The sequence below is a fragment of the Scyliorhinus canicula genome, chromosome 8 (assembly GCF_902713615.1).
Source record: "Scyliorhinus canicula chromosome 8, sScyCan1.1, whole genome shotgun sequence".
Classification (NCBI taxonomy): Eukaryota; Metazoa; Chordata; class Chondrichthyes; order Carcharhiniformes; family Scyliorhinidae; genus Scyliorhinus; species Scyliorhinus canicula.
The window spans coordinates 130535058-130560161 of NC_052153.1; the positions used below are offsets into that span (position 1 = coordinate 130535058).

The following is a 25104-nucleotide window of genomic DNA, read 5'->3' on the forward strand; positions in this document are numbered from 1 at the left end:
CTAGTGATGCCCACGCCCCATAAAATTAATTTTGAAAATCACCCTGCCCAAGAAAATATCAGGGTAGAAATTGTGCCACATTGCATCCCATATTCAAGTTTTAACAGGTGCATCAAGTTACCGTTTTGAAAACCAATCTCCGTTACCTGAGAAGTTCATAATTCCGTGGTGGTCACGGGGAATCAGATTGTCCTTATACAGTGATCTTGGTAAGTGTTATAACAAACATGGTAGGGAGTCAGATTAACAGCTGACAATTCTATTTTGATAGAAGTATTTGTAAATGTGGGGCATATTTCCTTGCAATCTCTCTGGTTTTGCATTGTAACATGGGCAGGAAGCTTGTTTGTTCTTGGTTTAAAGATGGTATCTGCGGCAGTTACTGTGGCAAAGTAGGAGCAACCCTTAGAAATGTGCACATTGTCACTGTGGACATGATTTAATGATCTAATTTGACGACTTTTGCCTGGAAGCTGAGCTTCATATCTAATTACACTAACTTATAACTTATCGGAGCATGTAAATGGAGATGTCACTGGGATAAATCCAATGGACCCTACTTCCATTATTACTATTTGTTCCACACCCTTTCACAATCAAGAATTTTCAACTAATGAAATTCATCCTCCTCCAGCTTTCATACTTGCATATCTGACTTTGTCCATTTTTTATAACTACTGTAAATCCAATGATAATTACTGCTTCTCACTAAAACATGTTCCACTTCATCCCTCAGGACTAGATCCAACTTCTTTGCCTACCTTCTTGGGTTGGAAACATAATGATCAAGAATTCATCCTGCTCTTTGCCCATTAACCCTGTTATTTTCTGTTATTTATTCATGGTCATTGTTTTTTTAAAAACATATATTTTAATTAAAATTTCAGTTCACAAACATACAAAATATTCAACCAGATACATACAATATACAAAAAATATCCCCCGCCCCAACTTGATTTTTTAAAAAAAATATTATTTTGTTCCCAGTTTTTCAGAATAACACCATTACAACAATTTATGTACAACAGTTAACAGTATTCCAACCTCTTCATTCACTCCCGCCAAACCCAAAAGAAACAACAACCAATCTCCACCCCCCCCCCAACTCAAAAAGGAAATAAATGGGTGACATCTGAGGTAGGCCCTTTCAACCGACCCTCTCATTAGATACTTGGGGCAGGATTCTCTGTCAGCTGTCGCCAGAATCGGGAAATGCGATTGGGAGGAGAATCGTTTCTGACGCCGAAATCGTGGCAGGCACCGATTTTACGCCAAATCGTCATTCTCTGCCTTGACAGCGGCGCCAATGCATTCCGGAATGCACGTAAAATAAACACCGGGCGAGATTCTCCGCACTCCCGACGGTGCGGAGAATAGCGTGGCTCGTAAAATTTTACGGCCACGCTGTTCCGACGCCCTCCCGCTATTCTCCCCCCCCCCCCACGCCCAACTCCCGACACGAATCGCTGCCGCCGTTTTTTTACGGCCGGCAGCGATTCTCAGCTGGCCGATGGGCCGAGTTCCCAGCCCTTTACGGCTGTTTTTACGAACGGCAAACACACCTGGTCTGGCCGTTCGTAAAAACGGCCGTAAACACTCGCATTTTATAACCATGGCACCGATTGGCACGGCAGTACCACGGCCGTGCCAAAGGTGCCATGGGCCCGCGATCGGTGCCCACCGATCGCGGGCAGCGGGCCCGATGCCCTCGCACTATTTCTCCTTCTGCCGCCCCGCAGTATCCATTCGCGGGGCGGCTGAGGGGCAACCCGGCCCGCGCATGCGCGGGTTTCGCGCAAATGCGCGATGACGTCATCCGCGCATGCGCGGGTTGGAGTCTTCCAATCCGCGCATGCGCGGCTGACGTCATATGACGCGTCAGCCGGCGCTAACTCCGGCAAGCGGACTTAACGAAATTCGTTAAGCCCGTGATGCCGGACCTTACGGCGTCGGGCTACTAGCCCCGACCGGGGACCAGAATCGGTTCCCGGTCGGGAAGGGGGGGGCTGGCGTCAAACCCGCCCGGGTTTGACGGCAGCCTTACGATTTCTCCCCATATGGGAGAATCTCGCCCCTAGTTTGCACATCATTAATGGGCCTGACCCGGTATTCTCTGAGGTTTCTGTGATTCTCTGCCTCCGATAGGCCAAATTCCCAATGGCGCGGTTCACATGTGCTTTTAAAAATGGTGAAATCGGCGTTGTGGCTGATGAAGGAGAGATAGAGAAGGTAGGACACAGAGAGAAGTGACTGAGGGCTGCCAGGCCGGACACTGGCCGTGCTGGCTGAGGTGTGGGGGGATGTGGGGAGGGGGGGCCCTGCCAGGACCAGTGGAGGGGAGAGGGGTGAGGGGGAATGGGCCGAGTGGCTGGGGTGACCACCCACCCAGGACTGGGATGGTGTCCAGGCATGGACAGCCATTGCCATGGCCTTCTAGGTAGCCATCTTACTGTGCACACCTCTGATGACCCACGCACTGAAATGAAAACAGAAATCTTGGGAGGATAATAATTTTAATCGATTGAATCCTTCCAGCCAAGTCAGTGGGAGACTACCTATTGGGCAGCACGGTAGCACAAGTGGATAGCACTGTGGCTTAACAGCGCCAGGGTCCCAGGTTCGATTCCCTGCTGGGTCACTGTGCGGAGTCTGCATGTTCTCCCCGTGTCTGCGTGGGTTTCCTCCGGGTGCTCCGGTTTCTTCCCACAGTCCAAAGACGTGCAAGTTAGGTGGATTGGCCATGATAAATTGCCCTTAGTGACCAAACAGGTTAGGAGGGGTTATTTGGTTACGGGGATAGGGTGGAAGTGAGGGCTTATGTGGGTCGGTGCAGACCCGATGGGCCGAATGGCCTCCTTCTGCACTGTATGTTCTATGTTCTATGTTCAGGTCCTCCTTCACCGCTCTAATCAGGACCCCAACATGGCCATGCCCATTCCAAATTGTTCTTCAGAAGATGGCTCAAAATCATAGAAACTATTGGTGCAATCTATCAGCCACGTCGCACCGGGCAAGAATCCACCTGAATTGTTGAGGGCACCTCAGGATGACCGGTTGGCTCTTGGAGGAGAAGGAGTACCCACTGAGGACCTGGCTAATGACGCCAGTGCAGGGGCCGGTGATCGATACGGGGACTCAGTGTAACGAGACCCATGTGGTCAGTCGGGCTGTCATTGAGCGGTACTCCGACTGCTTAAAATGGGGTTCCGATGCCTCAGCCACTCTAGTGGTGCACTTCAGAACGCCCGCCTTGTTGTGGTCTGCTGTGCCAGGTGGTGGAGAACGCCCGCCTTGTTGTGGTCTGCTGTGCCAGGTTGCGGGGCGATGTTCTGGAGATTGAGGCGAGGAACGTCTGGCCTTAGAGGAAGGGGATAAGGAAGAGCCGGACCAGGTGCGGCTGAAGGACGAGCCCGGAAAGGACCAGAGGGAGCAGCAGGAGAATGGAAGACAGGCGGCGGCAAGAGTCTGGCATGCGCCCGGAGGGCCAGGGAGGCCCTTATCCTTGCCCACGTCTCAAAGGATGTGGCTTCATCCGTCATCTCACCGCCTTCCTCCCTCCCATCCAACGATTGCATTCCCTGTCACCCGATCTGCCTCTCCCTGTCTCTCTGCTCTGCTACTATGTCTAGGTGTGTTACCAGGATACACATCAGAGGTTGAGGCAGCCAGCTGCTTACCATGCCCTTTGGTCTTTGATGCCCCTGGTTGATGTCCTCTCGACGGCTTGGGGCTGGAGGGCCCTGGCCGACTTGCCGGTGACAAATGCCTTGCCGTGCCACCTTGTTATGCCCGCTGACCCCGGGATGCGCCCTTGTCAGGATGGGCTGGAGAGGGGGGGGGCGGGGGGAGAGACTTGTGAGAGCTGGTGACTGCCGTCGTCTCCCTGTAGGGAGGCTCAGGATTGACCTGTAGCCTGGAGGGCCCTGAGTTCAGATTTTCCACTGTGGTCATCACCCTGGCCTCTGTGCCGCGCATTGTCAGCATCATCTCCAGCGCTCATAGCGATTGGGACTCTTCCAATCGTTCTACACCTGCTGGAATATCACTGATGTCCCCTCCTCAATGTCATGGCTCTGTTCTATCATCTGCATCAACTCTGGGAGAACCTTATCCAGAGGCTCAGCATCTGACTGGGACTCAGCTGAGACCTGGAACCCAGCAGACGTCTGACTACTGACTCCCCTGGATGATCCTGCCTCCACCTGATGTGCATCAGCAACTGGAAGCCGGTCCAGTAATATTGGCCACTGAGGTGTGTCTCTCTGTGCTGATGGAAGGTGCGGGTGAAAGCTGTGATAACTCGATGGTGGTCTCCTTGGATGTTTCCGAGCTGGTCTCTTGGGTGGTGAAAGAGGGGAGGGAGGTACGACTCCAGATGGCCCGGCTCCATCAGATGAAGATCCTGCGAGACAATGAACATGTGGTCAGTGAGACGGAAGGATCATTTTGTCTAACATGAACAACTTACTTGAGACAGGTCATTTGGGTGAAGAGGCAGTGGATTCTCACCATTGCAATGTAGGCCAACCTTGCTGTCAAAGTCACTATTGACTGCTCTCCCGGTCAACACCGTGACTTCCAGGGTCCGTTCCTCATGGGGGGGTGTGGACTCAAATCTCTGAAACTCTGCAGACCCCTCCCTGCCCCGCCGCCTTGGTCATTTCCCGCTTATTATGGACATCTTCTCCTGTGGGGATAAAGAGAGGGTAGTGTGAGCCACGTACTTAATGGGTCAGTGGGGGTCTACAGCAGGTGGGCACTGCAACTGGACATGAAGAGGCTGTCTTGCTGGGTGCCAGGAGGTTCTGAGGAGCAAGTTCAGATGCAGGGAGCTTGCAAGGTGTCAGCCACTGATTTGTGGTGTGGGGGCTGGGAAATTGAGGGATGTCAGGTGGAACTGATGCCAGGAGAGAGGTGGTAACTTCCCCTTGCAACTTGATGAAGGTTGTTGGTCTACTTCCTACATTGTACGGTGATCCTCCTGGTCAAGCTGCCCGCACTGCCAGCCGCTGCCATTGCCTCCCAGGCAGTATTGGTGACCCTGCTGCTGGTCCTCTGACACCTTTATGGGAACAGGATGCCCAGCCAGGTCGGCGTCCCCAAAGCAAGGAGCTGCCATGCTTGTGTGTTGACTGGAAGCAGACAGGGATGTAGAGGAAAGGAAGGGATGTAGAGGAAAGGATGGTGAAGATGATTCTGGAAAAGAGCGAAAGTAACAGGGTAGTTGTTATGGGAGACTTTAACTTTCCAAATATTGACTGGAAAAGATATAGTTCGAGCACATTAGATGGGTCGTTCTTTGTACAATGTGTGCAGGAGGGTTTTCTGACACAATATGTTGACAGGCCAACAAGAGGTGAGGCCACATTGGATTTGGTTTTGGGTAATGAACCAGGCCAGGTGTTAGATCTGGAGGTAGGTGAGCACTTTGGAGACAGTGACCACAATTCGGTGACCTTTACATTAGTGATGGAAAGGGATATGTATACCCCGCAGGGCAAGAGTTATAGCTGGGGGAAGGGCAATTATGATGCCATTAGACATGACTTAAGATGTGTAGGTTGGAGAAGTAGGCTGCAAGGGTTGGGCACACTGGATATGTGGAGCTTGTTCAAGGAACAGCTATTGCGTGTTCTTGATACGTACGTACCAGTCAGGCAGGGAGGAAGGGGTCGAGCGAGGGAACCGTGGTTTACCAAAGAAGTGGAATCTCTTGTTAAGAGGAAGAAGGAGGCCTATGTGAAGATGAGGCGTGAAGTTTCAGTTGGGGCGCTTGATAGTTACAGGGAAGCGAGGAAGGATCTAAAGAGAGAGCTAAGACGGGCAAGGAGGGGACATGAGAAGTCTTTGGCAGGTAGGATCAAGGAAAACCCAAAAGCTTTCTATAGGTATGTCAGGAATAAAAGAATGACTAGGGTAAGAGTAGGGCCAGTCAAAGACAGTGGTGGGAAGTTGTGTGTGGAGGCTGAGGAGATAAGCGAGATACTAAATGAATACTTTTCGTCAGTATTCACTCAGGAAATAGATAATGTTGTGGAGGAGAATGCTGAGACCCAGGCTATTAGAATAGATGGCATTGAGGTGCGTAGGGAAGAAGTGTTGGCTATTCTGGACAAGGTGAAAATAGATAAGTCCCCGGGGCCTGATGGGATTTATCCTAGGATTCTCTGGGAAGCCAGTGAAGAGATTGCTGAGCCTTTGGCTTTGATTTTTATGTCATCATTGGCTACAGGAATAGTGCCAGAGGACTGGAGGATAGCAAATGTGGTCCCTTTGTTCAAGAAGGGGAGTAGAGATAACCCCAGTAACTATAGGCCGGTGAGCCTCACGTCTGTTGTGGGTAAAGTCTTGGAGAGGATTATAAAAGATACAATTTATAATCATCTAGATAGGAATAATATGATTAGGGATAGTCAGCATGGTTTTGTGAAGGGTAGGTCATGCCTCACAAACCTTACCGAGTTCTTTGAGAAGGTGACTGAACAGGTAGACGAGGGTAGAGCAGTTGATGTGGTGTATATGGATTTCAGTAAAGCGTTTGATAAGGTTCCCCACGGTCGGCTATTGCAGAAAATACGGAGGCTGGGGATTGAGGGTGATTTAGAGATGTGGATCAGAAATTGGCTAGTTGAAAGAAGACAGAGAGTGGTGGTTGATGGGAAATGCTCAGAATGGAGTTCAGTTACGTGTGGCGTACCACAAGGATCTGTTCTGGGACCGTTGCTGTTTGTCATTTTTATAAATGACCTAGAGGAGGGCGCAGAAGGATGGGTGAGTAAATTTGCAGACGACACTAAAGTCGGTGGAGTTGTAGACAGTGCGGAAGGATGTTGCAGGTTACAGAGGGACATAGATAAGCTGCAGAGCTGGGCTGAGAGGTGGCAAATGGAGTTTAATGTGGAGAAGTGTGAGGTGATTCACTTTGGAAAGAATAACAGGAATGCGGAATATTTGGCTAATGGTAAAATTCTTGGTAGTGTGGATGAGCAGAGGGATCTCGGTGTCCATGTACATAGATCCCTGAAAGTTGCCACCCAGGTTGATAGGGTTGTGAAGAAGGCCTATGGTGTGTTGGCCTTTATTGGTAGAGGGATTGAGTTCCGGAGCCATGAGGTCATGTTGCAGTTGTACAAAACTCTAGTACGGCCGCATTTGGAGTATTGCATACAGTTCTGGTCGCCTCATTATAGGAAGGACGTGGAAGCTTTGGAATGGGTGCAGAGGAGATTTACCAGGATGTTGCCTGGTATGGAGGGAAAATCTTATGAGGAAAGGCTGATGGACTTGAGGTTGTTTTCGTTAGAGAGAAGAAGGTTAAGAGGTGAGTTAATAGAGGCATACAAAATGATCAGAGGGTTAGATAGGATGGACAGTGAGAGCCTTCTCCCGCGGATGGAGGTGACTAGCACGAGGGGAGATAGCCTTAAATTGAGGGGTAATGGATATAGGACAGAGGTCAGAGGTAGGTTTTTTACGCAAAGAGTGGTGAGGCCGTGGAATGCCCTACCTGCAACAGTAGTGAACTCGCCAACATTGAGGGCATTTAAAAGTCTATTGGATGACCATATGGATGATAATGGCATAGTGTAGGTTAGATGGCCTTTAGTTTTTGACTTCCCATGTCGGTGCAACATTGTGGGCCGAAGGGCCTGTACTGAGCTGTATCATTCTATGTTCTATGTAAGTGGTGAGGGAGCTTTAAAGCAGTGAGATGCTGAGGCTCGAGTCTGGCGAATCAGATGGCGAGACAGCAGTAATGGTGAGACACTCACAAAGACTCATTTCCAGCGTTAAGTGCCGTTAAATACGAGCCGCGATCTCGCCAACTCAGCTCAGTGCCAAGCACGTCGAAAATCACTTCGAATTTTTTCCATTAAATCGCGCCCTATGACTGTAACACGCCTATCTAATTAGGATATCTATAAATGTCTCTAATATTTTTAGAGTAGGGTCTGCTTAATTTCTAATTATTATGTATTTAGTATTTATGAATACCAGATTTTTATTTTATGCAGTTTGGTTCCTTTTCATGTTAGTGTCTTCCCCTTAGTTAGTTTTAATTTCATCCCCTTAGCGTTAATTAATGGCTCTGATTTTTTTTTAATTATTATAATGTTGCCCCATGATTTACATTATTTATCACCTCCATCCCCTCTGCACCAAACACCCATTTTCATCAAATTCCTATCGACACACTCTTGAGCAAATCACTCTATTTAAAGGATACACCAAAACCTCACCAAACACTGTGCTTGAAACTCTCATCATCATTGGTTGGATTATTTCACTAGAGATAGAACACAATGCTTATAATCTGCAATGCTTAATACTATTTATCTCAAAAAGTTAACAATTTAGCTGGGAGTTTAGAAAGGTAGGTGTTCACAAATTAATCTTTGAGAAGGCTGGCTGGCGGAGGGGAATACAGTTCTATCATGCATATCAATAATTTAATTTCATTGCTTTTTCTGCTGGAAGATTAATGAACCAAACACCTAAGATGTGAGTGATTACTCACTGTAGCTGCATTATTGCTCTGTTGAATACGGAACAGTTGAGGAAAAGCCACACATAACTTTGAGCGGAGCAGAGGTGACCAACTCAGGATTTAAAAGCTCTCATTGGCAAATACCGTGCACAAACATATAACATGCTTGTACAATATTCCCTTATGTCCTGTTTTTGTGTGAACGTAAACCTATTTATTTTAAATGCTTGTGTAAAATAATGCAAACAGGAATGTACTATAAGCACTGTAAATGTTCGTAATTGAAATTTGCTAAACAAAGTTGTTCATTTACCAGTCAAATTTCAGCAACTAATTTGCATTTGGAGCACATTTTCAATTTGCAACTGATTCCATTAGACACTCACCTGATGACTTTAGCACTTTTACATATACATTTAGCTATGGGAAACTTGTTTTCCTTTTCCCCAATTTAAAAGGAAATTATATCAGCACACTTCTACTATGTACATTTTCTCTTTGCATAAGTGAGCCTTCATGACACCGGTCAACGCCCAAAGATGTGCCGGTTAGGTGGATTGGCAATGCACGAATTACCCTGAGTGCCCACCGATGTGCAACTTGGGTGGGCTTGCGGAGATCGGGCTGGGGGGTGCCGAGGTGGGGTGCTCTTTCGGCGAGTCCGTGCAAACTTGATGGGCCGAATGGCCTCCTCCTACACTGTTGGGATTCTCTGATTATATGGAACTACAAATGTGATGTTCGCTCAATTGTGAATGGAAAGCCGTAACTGGAAATATTAATGGCATGTGGAAGCAAACCCCGATGCAGAGGATTATCTACTTTGATGTAAAAAGTGTCAGAAAATTAGTTTTTAATCTATTGCCATATTCAGTTGCAGAAAGTGCCCAGAGTTCTCCATATGTGAGGTGATACCACCTCAGATGTGTCATTGTGCAGAAGCACCAAGCAGAGGTTATCGTTTTCTCTCAGGGAAGGAGGGAAATTGCGAAGGAAAGCAATACCAGATTTCACCCACTTCTCTCTTAAGCTTTAGATCAGCATTATAGAACAGGGCTTTCCCTGGTAGAAATTATTCATACTGTAGGGAAACTGTTAAAAGTGAAATGAGAAAGTAACAGAAATCTTACTGCTATTTTCAAAGCAATTTTTTTCAATATCTCAATCGAAGACTTTCAAATGACATCACTTCTTTCTCATTTTCCTTTGCCCAGAAGAGTCAAGTAATTGGATCAAGTAATACAGACCTCCCTTCAGCAAACACAGGAATGTACCAACTGAATATTCTGCTAAAAGGTGGTCAGAATCTAGCAATACGAGATCGTGGAGGTAAGAAGTTCTGCTCAGACTCCCAGCAAACCTTTATTTATGTAAAAGAAAATCACAATGCACCATAAGCAATGCTTCTTGCGTAGAATGGAGAGCTGGCATAATGCGATTTTGAGTTTCATGAGTGACACTGTCTGGATAAATTCCGTGTTTTTCTATGTTATAAGCTTTATATAAAATCCTAAATGTTGAAGTTATGAGTCGTCAGTGTGACAGTCAAAACTGCTGTACATATTCCATGGTAAAGTGTTCAGTATGTTACTTATATTACTCCCTGCAGTGTTGTTAATTCAAAAAGTATCTTGAGGAAATAATTTTTGACTAATAAAAGAATTGCACTGGAATATTTCAAAAATGTTTAAAAGTGAATGCTCAATGGCAGTAAATTCTGGTGTTTTATTGAGACAAGTTGAATAGTTGCCAAATTGCAATGTTTCAGTAATCTTGAGTATAGTATGGAAACATGGGGCTGGATTCGCCGACCCCCCGCCAGGTCAGCCATAGCCTCCGCGATGGCCGACGTGAAAGTGACCCCCTCCCCTGTGCATGCGCCGGGATTACATCAGCAGCCGCTGACGCTCCGGCGCATGCGCGCACCTCCGCACCTTTTGGGCGGCCCAACGCCGGAGTGGTTCACGCCACTCCATCCCGCCGGGACCCCCCACCCTGCCGGGTAGGGGAGAATCCAACCCATGGGGCGAAATTCTCCGACCCCACGCAGGGTCGGAGAATCGGCGGGAAGCGGCGTTATTTCCGCTCCCGCAGGTTTTTCAATTCTCCCGCCGGTCATAAACCGGCGTTGTGCGAATCCCGCCGGCAGCCTGTGAAAACAGCTGGCGTCGGCGGGATTTCATTTTTAAAAAACTTACCTCAAATCTCCGGCCCGGATGGGCCGAAGTCCCGCCGGTGGGAGGCATCTCCCGCCGCCGAGGTTTAAACCACCTCTGAAACGGCGGGCTCAGCGGCGCGAGCGGGCCCCCGGGGTCCTGGGGGGGCGGGGGGCGATCGGACCCCGGGGGGGGGTGCCCCCACGGTGGCCTGGCCCGCGATCGGGGCCCCCCGCTCCGTCTGCGGGGCAGTGCCGTGGGGGCACTCTTTCTCCTTCCGCTCCGCCATGGCCTCCGCCATGGCGGAAGCGGAAGAGAACCCCGCATCGCGCATGCGCCGGCAGTGACGTCAGCGGCCAGCTGCCGCTGACGTCACTGCCGGGGCATGCGCCGACCGCCGAAAGCCTTTCGGCCAGCCCCGCTACCGACGGCGCCGGGTGTTTGCGTCAGTCTTCCGGTGCAAACTGCTCCGGCGCGGGGCTGGCCCCCAAAGGTGGGGAGAATTCCCCACCTTTGGGGAGGCGCGACCCCTGAGTGGTTGGCGCCACTCCCCTACGCCGGCACCCTCCGTCACGCCGGGTAGGGGAGAATGCCGCCCATGGTTATGTTTTTGTCCTTAACATTTACGCATTATTGTCATCAAATGGAATACATAGATACATAGAAGATAGGAGCAGGAGGTGGCCTTTTGGCCCTTTGAGCCTGCTCTGCCATTCATCATGATCATGGCTGATCATCCAACTCAATAGCCTAATCCTGCTTTCTTAACCGTTATAAAACCTAACCTTTATAAAACCATGCTGACACTGGTGGATTGAGCTTTGTCTTTACAAATGTTCAGTTATCTCCTCCGCAATGATTGATTCCAGCAACTTCCCCACCACAGAGGTCAAACTCACTGGTCTATAGTTTCCTACGTTTTGCCTCTCTCTCTTTTTAAGGCATCACATTAGCATGTTTCCAATCCCCAGGGAGCAAGGAGGTTGTGTTGGAGCTGTATAGAATGTTGCTTCGGTGACAACTGGAGTACTGTGTGCAGTTCTGGTCACCTCACTATAGGAAGGAAACGATTGCACTGACTGGGGTACAGAGGAGATTTCACAGGATATTGCCTGGGATGGAGCAATCTGAGCTAAGGAGAGAATGGGTAGACTTGGATTGTTTTCTTTAGGGCAAAGAAGGCTGAGGGAGAAATATGATTGAAGTGTATAAGATTGAGGAGTTTGGACAGAGTAAATAGGAAGCAGCTGTTCCCCTTGGCTGAGGGGTCAATCACAAGGGGACAGAGTTTTAGGGTGAGGGCGGGAGAATCCGACGGGATTTGAGAAAATTCACTCAGAGGGTCGTACGGGACAAATACTGGTAAGTGGGGTTAGCATGACATTAGGCGTAGTTATTGTTGGTGCAGGCTCGATGGGCCTAAGAGCCTTTTCTGTGCTGTACGGCTCCTATGAATACCTGGCTGAAGAGATGGTGTGAAGAGATGATGAGATGGGTTTCAGATTTCTGGGTCATTGGGACCCGTTCCGGGAAGGTGTGACCAGTACAAACTGGGCAGGACCGGACAGATGTCCTAGGGAGAGTATTTGCTAGAGTGGTTGGGGAAGGTTTAAAGTAAAATGGCAGGGGGTTGGGAACCTCTACAAGAAGTCAGAGAAAAAGGAAACAAGGAAAAAATGAAAGACAGAAAGGGGAATAAGAAAAGTGAAAGGCAGAGAAACCAAGGGCCAGATTCAAACAGGACCACAGTGAAAAACATTGGGAGTGAGACAAGTAATGTTAAAAAGGCAAACTTAAAGGCTTTACGCCTCAATGCACGGAGCATTTGCAATAATACAGATGAACTAATCGTGCAAATAGACGTAAATTAATTAGATAACAATATGTCATCGGGATTACAGAGGCATGGCTGCAGAATGACAAGGAATGGGAACTGAATGTCCACGAGTATTCAGCATTTAGGAAGGACAGGGAAAATGTGCTGGAGTGGCAATGCTGGTTAAAGAGGAAATTAATGCACTAGTGCGGAAGGATATTCGCCCTGACAATGTGGAATCTGTATGGGTCGAGCTGAGAAACACCAAGGGGCAAAAATCATTAGTGGCCGTCAATATGTACCCCCAGACTGAGTGAGGATGTTGGGAATGGCATTAAACAGGAAATTAGAGATGCATACATAAAGGATCATCTGTAATTATGGGTGATTTAAATCTGCATATAGATTGGAAAAATCAAATTAGCCACAATATTTGATGGGGTGGAATTCCTGCAGTGTATATGAGATGGTTTCCTGAACAATATGTTGAGGAACCAACTAGAGAGCAGGCCATCCTAGACTGGGTAGTGTGTAATGAGAACGGAATCATTGGCAATCTAGTTGTGCGAGACCCCTTGGGGATGAACCACCATAAGATGTTAGAATATTCCATAAACGTTGAGAGTGAAGGAGTTGATTCTGAGCCCCGGGCCCTGAATCTTAATAAAGGAAATTATTATGATAAGGTGTGAGTTGACCTATGATTGGGGGACATTTCTCAAATGGATGACAGTGGATAGGCAATGGCAAACATTCAAGGAGCGCATGGGTAAACTGCAACAATTGGTTATTCCTGTCTGGCAGAAAAGTAAAATGGGAAAGGTGGCCAATCCATGGTTTACAAGGGAAATTAGAGATAGTGTTCGATCCAAGGAAGAAGCATACAAATTGGTCTCAGAAAAACTGGTCTGAGGATTTGGAGCAGTTTAAAATTCAGCAAAGAAGGACCAAGGGATTGATGAAGAAGGGGAAAATAGAGTATGAGCGCAAGCTTCCAGCAAACAAAAAAACTGACTGTAAAGTTTCTCTAGGTACATGAACAGCAAAAGATTAGTGAAGACAAATGTAGATCCCTTACAGTCAGAAACAGGGGAATGTATAATGTGGGACAAAAAAATGGCTGAGCAACTAATCACATACTTCGGTTCTGTCTTCACAAATGAGGAAGCAAATCAGATACCCAAAATGTTGGGAAATATCGGGTTTAGTGAGAGGAAGGAACTGAAGGAGATCAGTATTAGTAAAGAAATAAGTGTTGGAGAAATTGATGGGATTGAAGGCGGAGAAATACTCAGGGGCTGATAATCTACATCCCAGTACTTAAGACAGTGGTTCTAGAAATACTGGATGTATTGGTGATCATCTTCCAGGATTCTACAGACTCTGGAACAGTTCCTGCAGATTGGAAGGTAGCTAATGTAGTTACATTATTTAAATATTTACAAAGGGACTATTTAAAAAGGGAGGTAGAGAGAAAACAGAGAATTATAAATCAGTCAGCCTGACGTCAGTAGTGGGGAAAATTCTAGAATCCATTATCAAAGATTTTATAGTAGAGTACTTCGAAAATAGTAGCAGGATCAGACAGAGTCAATATGGATTTAAGAAGGGGAAATCATGCTTGACAAATCGACTGGAATTCTTCAAGGATGTAACTAGTAGAGTAGACAAAGGGGAGCCAGTGGATGTGGTATACTTGGACTTTTTGAAGGCTTATGACAAAGTCCCGCATAAGAGATTAGCGTGTAGAATTAATGTGCATGAGATTAGGGGTAGTGTATTGAGATGGATGGAAAACTCGTTGGCAGACAAGAGACAAAGAGTAGGAATTGTTAGGCAGTGACCAGTGGGGTACCGCAGAGATTGGTGCTAGAACCACAGCTATTCACAATATACATTAATGATTGAGATGAAAAAACAAAATGTAATATCTCCAAATTTGAAGATGGTACCAGGTTGGGTGGGAGGGTGAGCAGTGAGGAGGATGTAGAGATCCCTCAGTGTGATTTGGACAAGTTGAGTCAGGGGGCATATGAATAGCAGATGAAGTATAATTTGGAGAAATGTGAGGTTATCCACTTTGATAGGAAGAACGAGAAAGCAGACTATTATCTCAATGGCCAAAATCAGGAGAGTGGGACGTGCAATAAGACCTGGGCGTGCTCGTACACCAGTCACTGAAGGTAAGCACGCTGGTACAGCAGGCGGTGAAGAAGGCAAATCGTATGCTGGCCTTTTTGCGAGAGAATTCGATTCCAGGAACAGGGATGTCTTGCTGCAATTATACAGGGCCTTGGTGAGGCCACACCTGGAATATTGTGTGCAGTTTTGGTGTCCTTATCTGAGGAAGATGTTCTTGCTCTCGAGGGAATGCAGCGAAGGTTTACCAGGCTGATTCCTGGGATGGTGTGACTGATGTATGAGGAGAGATTGAATCAGTTAGGATTGTCATAATCTTTATTATTGTTGCAAGTATGCTTATATTAACACTGCAATGAAAATACTCCAGGCGCCATACTCCGGCGCCTGTTCGGGTACACGGATGGAGAATGTCCAATTCACCTAACAGCACATCTTTTGGGACTGCTGTGAAGCAACTGTGCTAACCATTGTGCTGCCGTGCTGCCCATTTGCTGGAGTTCATAAGAATGTGGAGGGATTGCATAGAAAGCTATAAAATTCTAACAGGACTAGACAGGGTAGATGCAGGAAAGACGTTCCCGATGGTGGGTTGTCCAGAACCAGGGATCATAGTCTGAGGATATGGGGTAGACCATATAAGACAGAGATGAGGAGACATTTCTTCATCCAGAGAGTGGTGAGCCTGTGGAATTCACTACGACAGGAAGTAATTGAGTCCAAAATCATTGCATGTTTTCAAGAAGCAGTTAGATATAGCGCTTAGGGCGAAGGGGTTCAAAGGATATGGGGGAAAGCGGGGTAAGGCTATTGAGTCGGATGGTCAGCCATGATCATAATGAATGGTGGAGCAGATTCGAAGGGCTGAATGGCCTCCTCCTGCTCCTATTTTTTATGTTTCTACATCTGGAACAATGTGGCGTGCAGAAGTCATGACATACCTCAATAATGCTTGGGGCTGCCTCCGAAGTTCAGGATGGAGCCCGCCAGCAACCCTGAACCCAGAAACCCCACGGCAGTGGGTGCGGGGCGCATCTATCAGGTGGATCTTTCAGCATCAGTGTCATTGGGGAATTTCATCTTCCGCCCTCAGAAGGTTTCTAGAGATCCATCTTCTTTCTTCAATGGTGGGTCAGTGATGATATGCACCATTTAACTATGGCACCCAGATATGACGACAGGATCACACAATCAAACGTGTCCTGCTACAGAATACAGTGCTAGCCCCCCAACTGCATGATTAATGAGGTCAGGACTGGAAGACATGTTGTGGTTTCCCATTGGCCTCCGTAATGGGGAGAGAGCCCCCCCCCCCCAACACCACCACCACCATCCCCACCACAGGACTTTATTGCAGATGGGAGAATTCTGCCCCTGTTTCAAATGTAAATTGGTCTGAAATGAGTAAAAATTCCAATATTGCAATGCCCATCAATAATGAGAATTCTCAGTAATTACAGCGTACGGTAATACGGAAGTAAACAATGAACTTCTGCTTAATTAATATTGATGGCTTTGGCACAGTAAAAGAAACTCAATTAACTTATTTTGAGTTGTTTCATACATAGATACATAGTTATTAACCCTGTTGTCAGGACAATGTAATGATGTTATCAATTACTCCATTGGTAGGCAGTGACATCTGCTTTATAACAGACTGCATTAAATCTGCAGTTTGATTGTGCCTTAAAAGTATGAAACTTTTATTACACTGTCATTCGCGTTCATCAGCCATAATATTAAACTTATTCACATAAGAATAGATCTGAAATATAATCTTTGCACCTTTTCACTTGCTTCCTGAAAATCAGGATTCCTTTTTGCTGTGTTTCTCTTGAGTTGCAGAATTTTATAATTCTGTGTGAAGTCTTACATCACCAGGTCAATGTCCAACATGTTTGTTTCAAATCACTAGCTTTCGGAGCACTGCTCCTTCCTCAGGTGAATTGAGGTCGATTCCCTGAGGAAGGAGCAGTGCTCCGAATGCTAGTGATTGGAAACAAACCTGTTGGACTTTAACCTGGTGTTGTAAGACTTCTCACTGTGCCCACCCCAGTCCAATGCCGGCATCTCCACTTCATTAATAATTCTGGTCATGCTGTAAAGGTTCATACTGCATTTATTTAGTGAAAGTATCAGAAACATGCTAAGAAGAAAAAGCAGGAACGAAATTCTGGAAATAAACATGAAAAGCAATAACACTATAATGCCAAGGTCGTACGGTAATCTATATTTTTGCTATGAAATCATTGGGCGAAATTCTCCCCTACCCGGCGGGGTGGGGGGTCCCGGCGTAGGGGAGTGGTGCCAACCACTCCGGCGTCGGGCCTCCTCAAAGTGCGGAATTCTCCGCACCTTTAGGGGCTAGGCCCGCGCAGGAGTGGCTCCCGCTCCGCCGACTGGCGGCAAAACTGGCGCCAGCGGCCTTTGGCGCTACGCCGATCGCGTCAGGGCTGGCCGAAAGGCCTTTGCCAGTCGGCGTGAGTCCGCGCATGTGCCAGAGCGTCAGCAGCCGCTGACGTCACCACCGGCACATGCGCGGTGGAGGGGGTCTCTTCCGCCTCCGCCATGGTGGAGGCCATGGCGGCGGAGGAAGAAAAAGAGTGCCCCCACAGCACTGGCCTGCCCGCCAATTGGTGGGCCCCGATCGCGGGCCAGGTCACCGTGGGGGCCAGATCGCCCCCCACCCCCGCCAGGACCCCGGGGACCCGCCCACGCCGCCAATCCTGCCGGCACAGAGGTGGTTTAAACCACGTCGGCGGGAGAGGCCTGACAGCGACGGGACTTCGGCCCATCGCGGGCCGGAGAATCGCCGCGGGGGGCACGCCGATCGGCGCGGGGGTCACGCCGATCGGCGGGGCTCGATTCCCGCTCCCGCCAATTCCCGGGTGGCGGACAATTCGTCCATGGTGGGGGAGGGATTTACGCCGGCCCCGGGCGATTCCCCGACCCTGCGGGGGGACGGAGAATTCCGTCCATTATGTTAGGAATGTGGGAAATTAACTAGGTTAACAGTTAACTTGAGAGGAAAACCAAATAACAGACAAGGAAAATGACTAGCAGACACCTAGAGGAATAATGAAATGTGATTTTCCCAGTAACAAAATTTGCAGGTATCTGGAGACTGTGAATGGTCATATCAGAACTTTGTTTTCCGGGGATCAGTGGGGCTATACAAATGATTACATCTCTCAAATGATTTGCCTTTAGAAGTTGACGGCTGAATCCACAGAGGGGTATATCAAAGAGACTGAACAGTATAATTGCTGGCACCCTCATTGGGGAAGCTGGGTAGGTTTCCATCCAACAGTCCAAGCCATGGAGGTCTGTTCCAGTTAGCATTTAGAGCCATGGCAGATTGCAGATCTATTCCTCTAAATTATGCTGTTTTGTGCTTTCGCTAAACAAGGAAGAGATGTTTTCCCAGATTGGTCACCTAAACCAGGGTTTTATAATGCAGGTCGGGACCTACGGGTGAGTCACTGAGCAATTGGTCGTGCCCTTCCCGATGTGGTCCCGATGGCGGGAGAAGCACCCAACAGTGACCGCCAGCTTTCACTGAGAATGCCGCCCGCTGCCGCCTTTTAAATGAAACTAAATAAGGCTCTGTGGAGTCTTCGGCCAGAAGCGGCGGCAGAGAGCAGGTCGTGCACTCTGTGTGTCCACTTGACACAAGCGCCTGTACATGCTTTTGCTGCCAAATCACGGAGTGGAGATGCTTCCATTTTCCAGCTGCTGGCAAGAGGACTATGAAGAAGAATCATTTTCTTAAAAGTAAGAGCTGGCCAGAGACATAAATAGGCAGTGTACATACAGGGCAGGATCTCACAACAGAATCTGCTGGACAAAGCTGTTCAGGAGTGTCCAGGGCAGGACAGAGCTGTGCTAATTTTAGCTTCGTACAGAGCTCCAGGGTCTCTGGTTAATAGCCTACAAGAAGAAACCTAACTCGGGAGCAAAGCAGTATAAAGATGTTTTCTTGAGGTATGATATTGTTAATTGTGCCAATGAAAATAAGGTTGCAAAGCCCATGTGTGTTTTACGCAGGGAATTACTGGCAAATGAGAGGAGAAGTTTCCAATTTTGAAAGAAATGTGGTGGGTGAAAAATTCCTTTTGAGGTTGAGACCCTAACTATGCTGCTGTAGCTGACCTATGATACCACATTAAATACATGCCAAAAGCGCATGAGGCTGTCAGAATTCTGGTGCAGCATCACCCAGGAGTATCCAGTGCTGAGTAAAATGAGCATTTTGTTGCCATTGCCCTTCATTGACGACCTTCATGCACAAAGTTAGAATTTCCAATTTCATAAAGATGAAGATGGTACAAAGGAACTGGCTGATGTCTGCGCCTGACATGTGTGTTGCCCTTTCCTCCTTTGAATCTGATTCAAGTGAGATTATGAGGACCAAGCCTTTCACATTAGAGGTAAACAAATGTGGCATGTGTCGTGTAGGTCATAAAGGTTGGCCAACATGTGTCCCGAAGGCCGGCTGATTGGTAAAACTGGGTCCCAATGATGGGACAGTTTCCTCACCGGGTTGAACATTGTTCCTCACATTATTTCTAACAAATATATACCACTGAGAACCAGTGTTTCAAGCTATCTTTCAGGGTTTTGAAACGCTTTCGCAAATAACATCAGTGGAGTTCTTAACCATTAACATTCACCTTGTCAAGTTTTATTAATAAAGAACCTCTTTGTGAGATGTAAGTTCTTTTTAGCCCTGTTTAAAGAACTTTCCAGTCGCCAAAGGGTAGGGTAAGAAGTGGGAGTGTGGTCTTCGAGGTAGGAAGGGAGAATCGTGGATTGCCTTGGGGAGGGGGAGGAAAGGGGAAACTTTTTTCAAACTGTTTGTAACCTGTTGCAAGTTGAATACTGTTTATTAATGTAACTATGTGTTTGAAATAAAATATATTTTTTAAATAATAAAGATAGCTTAATGATACTATAGTGGCCCTTGTAATAAAGGTTGAAATCTGCCCCTTGTTTTGTACATTTGAAACATTTTTTGTGCTTCTCGCAGTAGATTACATGATTGTGGAATGGAGAGTGTGGTGGTGGGGAGACCCGTGGATGGGTGTGTGTCGTCATGATGGAACAGCATCATGAGTTTGGGGCAAGCTCAATAGGTCAACTGGTCTCACTCTTCCCATCAATTACAGATCTTCATATTTTGGAGCCTCCTCTTTTTTTCTATCAAGCCCAAGCTAGTTTCCTCAAAGGGTTGGAAGTACATTAGGCATGAAAATACAAGTAGTTGTGTGGATTTCAATTCAACTTTATGGGTAAATTTAAAATGAGTTGATTAATGCTATCCTTTCTATAATACCAGACAAAGCCAAACTAGCATAAACATGCATCCTTTATTATTGCCTTTAGTAATTTATACTCTGTGTTGATACTTTCATACTGTCAGGAAAAGTTTATTTTGCTCCAATGGCATTCTGTTCCATAGCTAATGATTGGCATATCTATTCCATGAGCTTTAGTGAATTCCAACTCCTCTTTTTGTGATAGAGAAAGGCATGTAAATAATTGACACAGGATGTGTGAAGATTAAGAATTGCGGAGGAGGGTGGCATTATTAACAACACAAACCATATACTTCAACTATCTTAAGTATGGATATACTGTACTGATTATTAATTTGTTTTTTAAACATGTGTTTGTTACACAAAGCATGAGGTTGGCTGTAATTGAATACTGAATGGGTAACTTCACTCAGATCACATAGATAGCTAATGCAAAATATTATCATCCTGACATGTTTATAATTTAGCAATAAGCATGAAACCAAATAACCTGCACTGGGGCATTTGAGTCTGATCAAGGTTGAAGGCACCCTGTTCCCTTGGTTTCTGTGGCTATGACTCATTTTTCATTCTCTCACTCCACAGTATTATTATTTCCCACTTTCTCTGTCTTTTAGCTTTGACAAAGGGTCATCTGGACTCGAAACGTTAGCCCTTTTCTCTCCCTACAGATGCTGCCAGACCGGCTGAGATTTTCCAGCATTTTCCAGCATATAATGAGAGTCCCGGAAGAAAGCATGTGTTTCTCAACGCTGCGAGCGCTGGGAAACACCCGGCTAAATGCACAAATAATGGGACTCTATTCCCATTCGGCTAGATTGCATTCGTCATCTTTGATGAATATGCACCAGCATGAAGATCAGTTGCTACAATGGCTTGGCAACAAGTGCCAACACCGAAAACAACAGTCCACAGTGATAACTGATAACCACTTCATATGTGGCACTTTGTGGTAGAGCTGGCCTCTCATGGGTTGGTCTCTTCGGCCATCAGCAAAATGCACTTGATGAGGATATCTCACACCGAACAGATTTGATTTTACTGCCTGTCCATTTTCATGTGTAGTTGGGAGGGTGCTGTTGACAACAGAGCATTTGCATGAAAAACATTAAAGGATCATTATTGGATTTCTGTATACAACTGAGCACTAATTTTCTTTGCAAATTAGAAAAGCAGTAACTACCTTTTCCCTGGGACAATGCTGCTTTAAATGTCAATTAACAGAGCAGACTGTCCACTTACAATGAAACCTATTCTCCAACCGGTTTTGGTGTGTAAAACTTATTTATTAATCAGCCATGCATTTAATAATAATAATAATCATAATCTTTATTTTTGTCACAAGTAGGCTTACATTAACACTGCAATAAAGTTACTGTGAAAACCCCCTAGTCATCACACTCCGGCGCCTGTTCGGGTACATTGAGGGAGAATTCAGAATGTCCAATGCACCTAACAAGCACGTCTTTCGGTACTTGTGGGAGGAAACCAGAGCATCTGGAGGAGACCCACGGAGACACAGGAAGAACGAACAGACAGTGGCCTGAGCAGGAATCGAACCTGAGACCCTGGCACTATGAAGCAACAGAATTAACCACAGTCCTACCGTGCCGCCCATATTTAATTGTAATTCTAAATAAGAATGGAGGAGCTCTTGTCCCTCAACTGCTTCTTATGTTGTTATATTTGAACAGAAATAGAGTCTGGCAGCAAAAGAATGTTTCTCGAACTAAATATTGCATGTGAAAAGGTTAAATCATAGCCCAGTATCTGGCAGAGGCAATTCACAAATTGCATTAGAAAGGGCTTGATCTGAGCTGTTGTACTGGGGTGTTCTTATTAATAGCACTAATAACAGTGCACTTCACATTTAAGCAGGTGAAATGGTGTTGAGATACAGTTAGATGTGGAAGAGGTATTACCCAATTACCAGTATAACTACTTTTCAAACTCTAATGCAATTGCTCCACTGTAACATTCTTAAGTCACTGACTCATGCTATGGCATAATTCTATCTGTTCTAGGAATCCTCCAAGGAGCTAAATTTGATATCCCCAGAAAATGGATGGATATCCTGCTCATGTTAACTGTGCTGTTGATTGTCTGGACACATCAGCAGGGGGTCAGTATCATGAGTGGATAGCGCAATGTAAAGCTATCTGGATTGCTTAAAGCTTGATAGCGTGATTCAGCCAAAATATTTTTGTCATTTTGGCTACGTTTGGTGGGATGCTTCCCGTTGGCTTTGTGGGTGAGATCCACACCAGTATTCACCCACACTTAAATGCACAAATCAACTAATGGGAACAAAGTCCCACAGTGAATGTGTTTAGCTGTGTGTTTCCCGGCGCTCACAGAACTGGAAAACACAATGCTATCGAACAACACTCGGGTTACATAGGGACCTCAACAGGGAATGCACAGCCGACACCACACATAATCCCGTATTCTGCACTGAGGATCTCCTTTCGCCGAAACATCTCAGTATAACGAGAGATCGGGATTCCTTTTTTTAAACAATGTCCCAATCTCTGGAGCCCCCTGACATGACACCCCCCCAGCCTCAACTCGCTATGAGGAGGGACCCACGGCCCAATTGCCACTGCGCAAAAAAGTGCCAGCTTGGCACCCTGGCAGTATCACCTTAGTGCCACCTGGCAGGCAGCACCAGGAGTGCCAGGGTGCCACCCTGCCCAAAGGGCATGTACCTGGGTGCCTCTGATCTTCTGGGAGACCCCCACAAGTTCTGTTCCATCTGGTCCCTGTTTGTGGAGACCAGTTTTGAACAGTGCTCACCCAAGGTCTCCAAGACAAAGGGGAGAGATCCCAATGACTCGAATGCCTCGGGAAATTGCATATCAGAGTAAGGTTAGTTGTCTCGCTCTGATAAGCAAATTTGTGAAAAAGTGATCCCGCCCACAATGGCTGGGATTTACATCGCAATGTCTGATGGGATTATATTAGACCTCGCGAGGCTGGGAGCTGGATAGATCCCAGGAGCGGGGTCCCCGGCCTTGCTTTTCAGGCATAACGTGGCTGTTCGATTGCGCCCAAAGTCATTTTTGTGGGCCTTGGGGAGTTTCTCCCTGGTCTAGCCCACACTAGGAAATGTTTTCAGCAATGGGGAGCTGAACTCACCGTCAATGCCGGCTCATCAGAGATCGGATGTCATTTTGAAAGGCTGCCCCGATCTCTACATGAGCGTCAGGGCCCCCCACACCTCCACCCTTGGGCAATGCCACACCCCCCACAAGGGAGAACACCTCACTGTGGGGTCACTGAGGGCTCCCCTCTTTTCACGTGTGAAGACCAATACTAATCGGCACTCAGTTGAGACCTGGCTGGTGTGGCTGGTGACTCCCGGCGCTGGGTGAATGCGGCATTTGCATATTTAAATGTAATTATCTGGATTAGGCCTAGGGAGGGTGTGACCCAGATCGTACTGGGCACTGCAATTGGGTGACTCGCAATCTGCCTGGTGTAAAGCTCGTTTTGGGTCCTCCCCCCCCCCGCGATATACCCACTGTGCCTGCCTCGCACCATGGATCTCTTATATGGAGTGCACTGTGCTCCAGCAGGTGCAGACAGCTGTGTATCTAACTTGGCAAACTTTGAAGAATGGCACATTGTGGCGCGATTCAGTGGACAAGAAAGATTGTGCTGTTCAACGCACTTTGCCATTTTCTTGGCCTCGGGGAGATTCTCTCTCCCGAGACCGTACTTCGTGATTACCTGCTGCCGAGCTGAAAGGTGCCTCGCAGATTGGAGTGCCATTTGACCAGCTACTCCCACTCCCCCCCCCCCCCACCTCCGTTGTTGTGAGCTTGACGTCAGTGATAGTGAGATTGTTGGAAAAGATTCTCAGAGATAGGATCCATGCATATTTGGAAGTGAATGGTTTTATTAGCGACAGACAGCATGGTTTTGTACCAGAGAGGTCATGTTTCACTAATTTGATCGAATATTTTGAGGAGGCGACAAAAATGATTATTGAGGGAAGTGCTGTGGATGTTGTCTACATGGACTTTAGTAAAGCATTTGATAAGGTCTCCCATGGCAGGCTGATGCAAAAGATTAGATCACATGGGGTCAGGGGTGAACTGGCTGGATGGATCCAGAACTGGCTTGCCATAGAAGACTCATGGTAGCAGTGGAGGGTGTTTTTCTGAATGGAGGTTTGTAACCAGCAGTGTTCCGCAGGGTTAAGTTCTGGGACCTCTGCTCTGTAATATATATAAATGACTTGGAAGAAAATGTAGTGGGTCTGATTAGCAAGTTTGTGGATGATACTAAGGTTGCAGGAGTTGCGGATAGTGATGAAGATTGTCAGAGAATACAACAGGATATAGATTGGCTGCAAAATTGGGCAGAGAAATGGCAGATGGAGTTTAACCCGGACAAATGCGAGGTAATGTATTTTGGTAGATCCAATTCAGGTTGGAGCTATAAAATAAATGGCAGAACCATCAGGAGCATAGATACACAGAGAGATCTGGTCGTGCAGGTCCACAAATCCTTAAAATTGGCAGCACAGGTGGAAATGGTGGTAAAGAAAGCATATGGCATGCTTGCCTTCATAGGATGGGTGTCGAGTATAATAGCTCGAAACTTATGTTACAATTACATAGAACGTTGGTTAGACCACTTTTGGAATACTGTGTCCAATTCTGGTCACTGCACTACCAGAAGGACGTGGAGGCTTTGGAGAGAGTGCAGAAAAGGTTTACCAGGATGTTGCCTGGTATGGAGGGTATTAGCTGTAAGGAGAGATTGAATAAACTGGGATTGTTCTCCCTCGAGAGATGGAGGTTGAGGGGCGACCTGATAGAAGTGTACTAAATTATTATGGGTGCAGTTAGGATGAACAGTTGGAGGCTTTTTTCCAGGGCAGAAATGACAATTACAAGGGGGCACAAGTTCAAGGTGAGGGGACATAGGTTCAGTGGAGATGTGCGGGGAAGTTTTTTTACACAGAGGGTGGTGGTGGCCTGGAATGCACTGCCAAGTGAGGTGGTTGAGACAAACACATTAGCGACCTTTGAGATTTATCTGGATAGACACATGAACAGACAGGGTATAGAAGGAGACAGGCGGGTGGTCCAGATAGGACACGTGATTGGCGCAGGCTTGAAGGGCTGAAGCGCCTGTTCCTGTGCTGTATTGTTATTTGTTCTTTGTTCTATGTTC

General features: G+C 46.8%; 1 protein-coding gene across 9 annotated transcripts in view; it reads left to right on the forward strand.

Moving 5' to 3' along the window:
- LOC119970506 (multiple C2 and transmembrane domain-containing protein 1-like) overlaps positions 1 to 25104 on the forward strand; it is an 891726-nt gene that overhangs the window by 274484 nt on the left and 592138 nt on the right. For 8 of the 9 annotated variants that reach the window (XM_038805255.1, XM_038805256.1, XM_038805254.1 and 5 more), the window contains one exon: positions 9703 to 9817. In XM_038805255.1, the coding sequence (XP_038661183.1) occupies positions 9703 to 9817 (115 nt within the window). The remainder of the gene's footprint in view (positions 1 to 9702; positions 9818 to 25104) is intronic. The other variant, XM_038805260.1, reaches the window with a different exon arrangement.